The sequence below is a fragment of the Herpailurus yagouaroundi genome, unplaced genomic scaffold (genome assembly GCF_014898765.1).
Source record: "Herpailurus yagouaroundi ecotype Mexico unplaced genomic scaffold, PumYag 166, whole genome shotgun sequence".
Taxonomy (NCBI): Eukaryota; Metazoa; Chordata; class Mammalia; order Carnivora; family Felidae; genus Herpailurus; species Herpailurus yagouaroundi.
Genome location: NW_024412407.1, coordinates 2201762 through 2212511, shown reverse-complemented (window position 1 = coordinate 2212511; position 10750 = coordinate 2201762). Strand labels below are relative to the sequence as shown.

Sequence of the window (10750 nt, the reverse complement as noted above, 5' to 3'; positions counted from 1 at the left end):
GGGGGACAGTCAGAGAGGAGCAGAGATCACGAGAGCGGGTGCTCCTAGAGCACAGGGACTGAGTACCTGGCAGGGACAAAGGGTTTAGGCCACTGACTCAGGGCAGTGGGGGATGGAGGAGATTAAGAGGAGGATGAGGGGAGGGTCAGACAGGATCTCTCTCTCCCGAGGAAGGAGAGGGTGTAGGGTGTAGTAGCAGCATGAGGCAAAGGAGGGGATCTTGAATAGGGCAGATGTGAGTGTGGAAGCCACAGCCAGGGACAGGGACATTCAGACCTTTTCCTAGAGACACAGACAGGGCTGAGAAAGTGGCATCAGGGCAGTATCTGGGTTGGCAGGTCCACAGTGTGCTGTCTGACCCCTGGGAGCTGTCTGAACGAGGTCTGGCCAGACTCTGGGCCTCGGTTACCCCCACCCCCACCCGTAGTCTCTTAAATCCCCTCCAGTTCTGTCCTAGAAGGTGGATGTTCTGGGAGAGAGACGCCAGAAACCCGGGGCCTGGCCAGGTCTGTTAAAAACCGGGAGAGGGCAGGCAGGGCCCCTGTGCGCCCAGGACGCTGGCAGAGGCAGAAGCGGCTTTTGCAGGCAGAGGCCGAGCTCACCGATGCGCACTGAGTGGGTGACCTCCTGCAGCCGCGCCAGCAGGTCTTGTCCGAGCTGGCGCACGCGCTCCAGGTCGTCCTTCATGGAGTAGCTCAGGTCCATAAGGTAGTACAGGTCGACCGGGTAGCCCTCTGCCCGGAGGAAGCGCACCCGGAGCTGCTGGGGCTCCCCTGGGGAAGCGGGGTGGGGGATGGCGCGGGTCAGCGAGCGCCATCGAATCTCAGCCCGGACCTCCAGCCCAGCCCGCCGCCCCCTGACTCACCCGGCCGCAGCGTGACCCGGACCTTTTGCGGCGCCAGCTGGGTGGCCCCCTCGCCGCGATCGCCCTGGCCGAGCGGCTGGTCCTGCAGCACCTCCTGCCAGCCGCGGGGCTCCTCCAGCTCCCCCGGGGGGGCAGCCCTGGGCCAGCAGCTCCTGTCGCTGGCCGCAGCGCCGCGCCTCCGCCACCCCCGACGCGGTGAAGTTCTGCGCCCAAGGGGAAGCGCGTCGGGGACTCTAGTCCTCCACACACACCCCAGCCCTGTTCCCAGACCACCTCTCCCCCACCCCCGCCCCGACCCCCGGGATGCCGGCTGCTCCTAACCCTCCCCTCGCGGTCAGTTCCCTGAGCCCTTAGGATGCCCTCCCTTCCCCGTTCCCCCAACAGCCACCTCGTCCTGTCTTTGTCAGAGCCCGCTTCCTCTAGCACCCCACCAGCCCCCACCTTATCTAGACAACCCCCTTTCCCTAGCCACCTACCTTTCTCCTCCCCCTAGGGCCACAGACTTCCTGTTGAGATCTCAGGGACCTCACTACCACAAGAAAAAGAGGAGCCTGGCCTCCTAGTCCAACCTCCCCTGCATGCTTAGGCCCAAACTGGAAGGGGGTCAGGCTGAGACCCAGGCTAAATTCCTGGGAAGGGGAAGGACAGGGACAGAAGAGGAGACACCCCCTCCCCCCAGTTGGCTGGCACCCCTGGGACTGGCTGGGAAGTGGCAGAGGAAGGAAATAGTTACAATGGCTTCTCAACTGGCCCTGGTGCCAGACTCAGGTCCAGAGATTGAAGGAGGCAGACACATATCTGACTGTCCCCAAAGCCCCTGCCTGGCACCTCTGCTCTCTGCCTCCTGCTGACTCTGAGTCTCCTCTTCCGGTCCTCCCAGATTCCTGGGCTGGCTCAGCCTCTGCTCAGCCACTGTGGCTGTGCCTTCTCCTTCTGGTGAGTTTGCCCTCATCTCTCATCTAACTCTCCCTCTTCCTTTGAGGGAGACAGTTCTGTTCTCACCCTCGCCCCCAACTCAGTTACCTGCCATGCTCTGTCACTCCATGAGCCCTGTCTCTTTAAGGCATAAAGCAAAGAACAGCCTTGTTTGACCAGCCAGGGAGACACCTGCTCCCCAGCATCCTTCCTGGCCACTTAGGCAGATCAAGCCTTTCCCCCAAGGTGTACACACCTCTAACTCCTTCCCTTCTACTCCCCCAGCCACAGGCTGCTACATACCTTAGGAACATTATGAGGTACACACACCCCCAACATAGACTCAGAAACCCAGTCACATACTTTCTGCTAAAGACTAACCCCCAGTGTGATGGCATTTGGAGATGGAGCCTTTAGGAAGAAATTAGGGTTAGATGAGATCATGAGGGTAGAACCCTCATGATGAGATTAATGCCCTTGTAAGAAGAGGCGCCAGAGAGCTTGTCTACAGCCTGCCTGCAAGCCAAGAAGAAGGTTGCCACCAGAAACCAAATTGGCTGGCATGTTGATCTTGGACTCCCAGCCTCCAGAACAATGAGAAATAAATTCCTGTTGCTTAAGCCACCCAGTTTTGTTATGGCTGCCCAGGCTGACAAACGCACTTCTTCACATGTATACACGTACCACAGGTCCCTCTCCCTGTACACAAGCATGAGTTCCAGCACAGACACACTTCCTCCAAATTTATGGTTACAAGTCTTTTCCGTATATACACAAACGCACAGGTACACAAACATATACACACAGGAAACTTGCATGCTTGAGTATGCACACACACACAACCACGCACAGGAGTCCTATGTGCACAAACTCAGTCACGCACAGGACTGCAGAGAGCACCCGGAAAACCACACAGTCGCAAACCTATCTCCGTTCTGCACATACACATACACAGGGTTCAAAGGCCACGGAGCCATCTTTACCAGTTGCTTGCACCAGGCACAGCTTGGGTGTGAGAGGATGCATTTCTGGCAGGTGGGGGCCGGCTGGCAGGACCCCGGCAGGGACAGATCAGGATCCCCCCGTTCTGTGACCTTCTCTGGGGATGAGATCTTGGCATCCAATTCACTCTCACCTCGGCTCAGAGCCAGCAGGAAAACAAGGACCATTGACAAAGCCACCATGGCCTGCAATACGATACAAAGGGGGACACATGGGTCCTTAGGGAGGACCTCCAGGTTCTCAGTCCTCTAAAATTAGTCTGTGGTTGGGGCACCTGGGTGGCTCAGTGGGTTGAGTGTCCGACTTAGGTTCAGGTCATAATCTCAGGGTTTGTGAGTTCTAGCCCCACATCAGACTTGCTGCTGTCAGCGCGGAGCCTGCTTAGGATCCTCTGTCCCCCTCTCTGCCCTTCCCCCACTTTCTCTCTCTCTCTCAAAAATAAATAAACATTTTTTAATAAAATAAAGTAAGTCAAGGGGCGCCTGGGTGGCTCAGTCGGTTAAGCATCTGACTTCGGCTCAGGCCGTGATCTTCCGGTTTGTGAGTTCGAGCCCCACATGGGGCTCTGTGCTGACAGCTCGGAGCCTGCTTCAGATTCTGTGTCTCCTTCTCTTTCTGCCCTCCGCAACTTGTCTCTGTCTCTCTATGTCTCTCAAAAAGTAAATAAATGTAAAAAAGAAAAAAAGAAAAAATAAAAAATAAAATAAAGTTAGTCTGTGGTTGTCGCTCTCAAAACTCTACCCCAGGGGTGCCTGGCTGGCTTAGTCGGTAGAGCGCGAGTCTTGTTCTTAGGGTCATGAGTTCAAACCCAACCTTGGATGTAGAGCTTACTCAAGAAAAAAAATAAAAAACCTCTACCCCAAATCTTTATCTCCCTTCATAGTTTCACTTCCCCCTGTGGATTCAGCAGTTTCTTCAAAATGTTGGGAAGGGGCACGTCCCAGGCCTGGGTAGGAGCCTCAGACAAACCCTGTCCCTCCTGTGTGCAGACTTCCCTAGGGCCAACGTGGGCAAAATGGCCTAACAAGAGTCTGGGGACTAGGCCTGGAAGCACTAAGGTCTACATCCGCCCAGGTCTATTCACCAAGATTGCAAGCCACAGTGGAATCAGAACCGAACAGGAAACAGACCGGGTTCTGGTCCTGCTTCAGTCCCTCACTGGCTGTATGGCAAGTCAGACTTTTTCTCTGGGCCTTAGTTTCCACATCTGTAAAGAGAGAGAGTTGAATAAATAATCTGGCAGTCCTTGTAGCTTTCATAATCTTGGATTCTAAGTACAGGAAGAGGGTCAAGGATTCTAAATAAAGGAGGAAGGTCGGGGAATAGGAATGAGAGGAAGGAAGGCTGGAGCTGATGAAGAAGTGTGTGAAAGAAGCAGGGAAGGGTAGCCAACATGGTAGCAAGAGGAATGAAAATTAGACCATAAGAAAACTTTCTAAAAGTCTGGGATAACGGAGGAAGGCAGGCCATGGTTGGCAAAATTTTCTTTTTCCTGTCCTTTGCACAAAGCAAATATAGACTGGAGAAAGAGCCTGTGGCAGGGTAATTCCTGGAATGACCTCTAGGCAAATTTCTGATTTTAAAAAACGTATTAATTTAAAAAAATGTATTAATTAAAATTTTGAATAGGCAATCCATAGCCATGCTTCAAAACTCAAAAAGTTAAATCACAATGGCCTTTTTTTTAGAGGTGGGAAAGCTGATCCTATACGGATCCATTATATGGATTGATTCAATTATATGGAATTGTGGGGTGTCTGGGTGGCTCAGTTGGTTAGGCGTCCAACTTTGGCTCAGGTCATGATCTCGGAGTTTATAAGTTCGAGCCCCAGGTCGGGCTCTGTGCTGACAGCTCAGAGCCTGGAGCCTGCTTTGGTTGTGTCTCCCTCTCTCTGTGCCCCTCCCCCTCCTCAAAATAAATAAACATTAAAAAAAAAAAAAAACCAATCTTGAAAAAGAATGAAATGGGAGGACTCTCACTTCTCACTTGCAAAACTCACTAGAAAGCTATAGTAATCAAGACAACGTGATACTGGCATAAAGACAGGCATATAGATCAGTGAAATAGAATGGGGAGTCCAGAAATAAATCCATCCATTTATAGCCAATCGATTTTCAGCAAGGGTGCCAAATTATTTGATGGGGAGAGAACAGTCTCCAACAAATGGTACTGGGATAACTAGATATCCACATGTAAAAGAATCAAGTTCAATCCCTACCTCACAACATATACAAAAATTAAGTGAAAATGGATCAAAGGCCTAAATGTAAGCCCTCGAACTATAAACTCTTAGAAGAAAATGTCAGGGTAAATCTTTGTGATCTTGGCCTTGACAGTGGATTCCTAGCTATGACATCAAAAGCGCAAGCAACAAAAGAAAAAAATAGATAAACTGGACTTCATAAAAACATAAAACTCTTGTGCATCAAAGAGCATTATGAAATGAAAAGACAGGCTACAGAAAGGGAGGAAATATTTGCAAATCATGTATCTGATAAGTATCCAGAATATATAGAGAACTCTTACAACTTGACAACAAAAAGGCAAACCACCCAGTTTTTGAACAGCAAGGGATTTAAATAGACATTTCTTTGAAGAAGATAGACAAATAACCAACAAGCACATAAAAAGATGCTCAACACCATTAGTCATCAAGGAAATGCAAATCAAATACCACAGTGAAATACCACCACACACCCAGCAGAATGGCTAGAATAAAATAAAATAAAATAAAATAAAACAGAAAATAAGTGTTGGTGAGGATGTGGAGAAGATGGAACCATCATACGTTGCTGGTGGCACGGCACTGTGGGGAACAATTTGATAATTCCTAAGTAAGTTAAAACAAAAACTGGGACGTGACTGTTCAAAGCAGTGTTATTCACAGTGGCCTAAAGGTAGAAACAGCGCAAACGTCCATCAACTGATGAATAGCTAAACAAAATGTGATCCATCCATACGGTGAAGCATTATTTGGCCCTAAAAAGGAGCGAAGTGCTGATTCAGGCTACAACATCGATGACCTTGAAAACACTAGGCTGGGGCGCCTGGGTGGCGCAGTCGGTTAAGCGTCCGACTTCAGCCAGGTCACGATCTCGCGGTCCGTGAGTTCGAGCCCCGCGTCGGGCTCTGGGCTGATGGCTCAGAGCCTGGAGCCTGTTTCCGATTCTGTGTCTCCCTCTCTCTCTGCCCCTCCCCCGTTCATGCTCTGTCTCTCTCTGTCCCAAAAATAAATAAACGTTAAAGAAAAAAAAAAAAAGAAAACACTAGGCTAAGTGAACGAAACCAGTCACAAAAGACCACATCTTGTCGGATGCCGTTCATGTGAAGTATTCTGATTCCCCAAATCCACAGAGGCAGAAAGTGGATGCCAGGGGTTAGGGAGGGAGGGGAGGATGAGGAATAACTTCTTGATGGGCAGTCTTCTTTTGGAGTGAAGAAAAAGTTCCAGAACTAGATGGTGGTGATGGTCGCACAACATCATAAACGTACTTAAAGCCACTGAACTGTACACTTAAAAAAATGGGTTAAGGGATCAATTTTATGTGTGTTTTATCTTATCAAAAATCAAAACATTGAGATAGTGAGAAATCTCCCATACCCATCCTCCTCCTCCCATTTCCACACCTCACCCTAAATGAATAACCGTCATTTTAAGTTATCTTTTGTTGCTGATAATCCTTCTAGAGATTGTTTTATGCATACACAAACTAATGTGAAAATATATACTCTCCAAATGGTAGAATCACATGACAGAAGTCTACAATCACAATTCTAGAATACATGCGGGTTTGTCCCCCTTTTTTCTTTTTTTAAAAGATTTTTTTTAATTTTTTTTTTAAATTAATTCTGAGAGAGAGAGAGTACAAGCAGGGAAGGGGCAGAGAGACGAGGGAGAGAGAAAATCCCAAGCAGGCTCCATGCTGTCATCGCAGAGCCCGATGCGGGGCTCGAATCCACGAACCGTGGGATCATGGCCTCAGCCGAAATCGAGACATTTAACTGACTTGAGTCACCTAGGTGCCCCTTTTTTTCTTTCAATTGCTTTTCTTCGAGATCCTGCTACTCAAGAAAATAAAGAACTTCCTTGTTCATTTTCACAGCGGTATACATTTCCGTGGCATGGATGTATCATATCCCAGTTAGTCTCTCAATGGGATTTAAATTGCTTTTTTTTTTTAATTTTTTTTTAATGTTTATTTATTTTTGAGACAGAGAGAGACAGAGCATGAACGGGGGAGGGTCAGAGAGAGGGAGACACAGAATCTGAAACAGGCTCCAGGCTCTGAGCTGTCAGCACAGAGCCTGACGCGGGGCTCGAACCCACGGACCGCGAGATCATGACCTGAGTCGAAGTCGGCCGCTTAACCGACTGAGCCACCCAGGCACCCCAAATTGTTTCTAATTGCTCACTGTTAAAACTAATGCTGGGGGCGCCTGGATGGTTCAGTCTGTTAAGCATCTGACTTTTGGTTTCCGCTCAGGTCGTGATCTCACAGTTTGTGGATTCGATACCTGCACTGGGTTCTGTGCTGTCTCTGCTGAGCCTGCTTGGGATTCTTTTTCTCTCTCTGCCTCAAAATAAATAAATAAAACTATTGCAGTGAAAACCCATGCATTTATCATTTCACATGTGTGCAAGTGAATCCGGAAGATAAATCCTGGGAAGAGGATTTGTAGGGTCAATAAATTGGCATCATTTGTAATGCTGGCGAGTGATTGCTGACGCAACCGCCTTCGCAACTATGCCAGTTTATATTCCCATCGGCGGTGTGTGTATGAGAAAGGCCAACTAACTCCTTGTCCCGAAGCGTCTGCATCCGCCCCAGCCTGGGCTTAGATTCAGACTGGGGAAGGGGTGGGGTGACCTCAGCTGTCCTGCTCCCCACTGTGCACCATTTGGGACCTCAGGTGTAGTATATATATATATATGTCTTGGAACCTCCACCCCCATGCGAGGCCGGTTCAGGCTCAGCCTCACTGTAACCTCAGCCCCGCTTGCTCTGCACGCCTGTGGTCGAGGAGGCCTGAGATGCTGTAGCACAAAGCCCAGTTTTGACTCATCTGTCACAGGTGGGGCCCCCAGGATAAGACAAACCAGAGACCTCAAGCCCACTCATGTCCCCTAAAGGGAGCCCCTGGGACTCTCTGGACAGCGTTCCCCCACCCTCTTCTCCCAATTGTCCCCCTCATTTCTTACTTGGGGATACATGGCCTGCCACTTGTTAATTTCTCTCTCTGTCTCCTTCTCTCTCCCCCACCACCCTCCTGTTCAAAAGTTTGATGACATCCCTCTGCTGCGTTTCTCTTCTCCGCGTCTTTACGGTTCTTTGTTTTACTTCCTTTTCCTCTCCTATCCTAACCAAAGAAAGGCAGAGCTGTCTAACTCAATCCCCTCTTACAAATGGAAACCTGAATCCCAGAGTGATAAGTGACTTGCCCACAGTCACACAATGAACAGGGATGAAGACAGGTCGGGACTCGGTCTGTTTGCCACTTTCCTCGCCTCCAACCCAGGCACCATCATCATCAAAAGCCGTGCCTTCTCCCTTCCAGTTCCAGTGGGCTCCACCTAATCCCCTTTCTCTTCCCTTGATGGGTCCTCTTCAGTCGGTCTTCTTTCCCCCCGTGGTTGTTCCCTTTTCCTGGGCTCTATCCTGACTCCAACACCCTAACACCCCCTTCAGCACCTGAGAAACAGAGCATTTTCCCAACCTATCCAGATCTTCCAAATCAAGTGGAATCCTCTGCTGCCCACTCAGTGTCCCAAGGAGGGAAGAGAACCGAGCCACGCTGCCACAGTCTCCCAGGACACCATAGCCAAGGTGCCACTGGCAGATCTGAGCTGAGCACCAGGCACTAGGCAGCAGGGATAGCAGCTGGGGAGTCCTCTTGGGAGAGCCCTACCATGACATAACCCTTGGCACATGGCAGGCACTCAGATGATAGCATCATACATCCCCTTCCTTCTTTGCCTCCCTCCAGGCCCACTTTTGGGAAACACATGCAGGAGAGAGAGGTGAGGAGGGTTCGGGGGGGGGGGGGGGGGGGGTTGGGAGAGCTTGAGAAGCTGGAGGGAACAGGGATGAGGATCTCAGGAATGCAGAAAGGACTTCAGAGCCTTTCTCGAGTCTCACCTGAACCCTGGGTGTCTTGGGATCAGAGCCCAGCGTCCTCTTCCCGGGAGATTGGGAGCAGGGGTGGGGGCTGGGCTAATAAGGAGAGGAGGCTGGAGGGCTGGTGCCCTGGTACTCACAGGTGCGTGCAAAGCAGCCCTTCCTCCAGCCGCGGCGGCCTTTGTGTACTGATCTGGGAGGCTGCAGAGGAGGAAGTGACACACCCTGGGGTGGGGTGGGGGAGATTTCGGGGTGGTGGGGTAACTGATCTAGAAGGTGGGGCCCAGAGGGGTGGAACTGGGCCAAGGGGGTTGACAATACAAGGATCTGAAAGGAAGCACGGAGGCTTGTCTGTCTACTGAGCACCTACTACATGCCAGGCATATCACAATATTGTCATTAATCCTTGCAACAACTTCATGACATATCCGTATGTTAATGTCCCCCCGGGGTCAAATTTTACAGATGTAGAGGCTAAGAGGGAAAGGTGGACGTTGGGGCTCAGAGGTAAGAAATAAAAGTCCTTGCCCAAGGCCACATAGTAATAACTAGCTGGTCTGTGTTTTCAACCCAGGTCTGCCTGCCTGGCAAATCGATGGGACCCTTCCACTTCTTCACACAGGAACACGATAGCAAGGAAGAAATATGGAGGTAGTAAGTCCTGGAATAAGTGGGAAATCAGTGGCGACAGACTCTAATTTTGAAAAACGAGTGCCCACTGTATGATGGTGGGTGCTTAACTCCATGGGCTCTGGAGCCAAACTGCCTAAGCTCCAATCCTGGCTCTATCACTTACAGCAGTGGGAACTTAGGTAGTTGCTTAACCTTCCTGTGGCTTCTTCTCATCTGTCAAGTGGCACTCAGGATTGTTGCGGGAATCAAATGAGGGGACTCCTACCAATTGCTTACAAGAGAGCCTGGCACAACCTAAGGGCTTGAAAATAGACTCAGTGGCTGAGAAGTAACACGGTGAGAAGCGGAGAGGCTGAGATATCCAAGGTTGGGGCACTGGGAACTTGGAGAAAGACACAGGGCCGGGCTCAGAGAATGAGACTGGGAGGCCACTGCGCAGAGACAGCAGTGGCGGCTGGGAAAGGCGTAGAGGAGGCAGAGAGTGCGGTAATGGCAAGGATGAAGCCTGTCTGGAGAAGAGGGTGTGGAAAATACCTGGCCCTGGCCCTGGCCCACACTTGACCACAGGGAACTCAGAAGGAACTGGATGTGAGATCTGTCACAGGTCTGTCTTACCTGCCCGGAGGGGCACTCTGTGCAGCAGGGACTGACCAGCCAGGCACCGAGCCAGGTGCCCGTCTCTTAGTGGGTACACAGGGAGCATCAGGTGGGTCTTAGGAGTGTAGCCGCTGGAAGGAGCAACTGGGGACAGGGGTGGGGGGAGGTGGGCTTCTTCGGCTGGCCTCAGGCTACCGGACCTTATACCCTTCCCCCACAACCAGGGGTTACCATGGTGATGACCCCTTCTTCCCCACAGGCCCTGTGGTTTCCTCTAGAGCTTCTTTCACTTTCTTCTTCTGCTTTTCCTCAATCTTCTCTCTCCCCTACTCCCACATCCTCAACCCCTCTCTCTCTCCCACAAGCACAGGTCATTCTTGAAGGCGGCCAGGTACAAGGTAGGCAGGGTGCTGTCCCAGGGAAGAAGGCGGGAACCAGGGTAGGGGGAGGGCAGCTTGGAGGGGGAGTCACAGAGGGCGGGGGGAGAGTCCAGGGGCACAGTGGGAAGGCCTGAGCGGGCTGAGGATGGGAGCTGTTGCAGAGGGGAGGCATGGAGGGGCAAGGATGTTAGTACAGAAGGTAACAGTGGGGTCATGGGGATGAGGTCACGGGGTGGGGTGG

General features: G+C 51.1%; 1 protein-coding gene across 1 annotated transcript in view; it reads right to left on the bottom strand.

The window, feature by feature from the left end:
- The window catches only part of ITGB7 (integrin subunit beta 7), a 14801-nt gene extending 5720 nt beyond the window's left edge, over positions 1–9081 (bottom strand). The window contains 6 exon segments of the mRNA XM_040487991.1: positions 603–773; positions 866–995; positions 997–1068; positions 2764–2967; positions 3913–3989; positions 9040–9081. Of these exon segments, the coding sequence (XP_040343925.1) occupies positions 603–773; positions 866–995; positions 997–1068; positions 2764–2964 (574 nt within the window). The 5' untranslated portion in view covers positions 2965–2967; positions 3913–3989; positions 9040–9081.
- Between the last annotated feature and the right edge of the window lie 1669 nt (positions 9082–10750).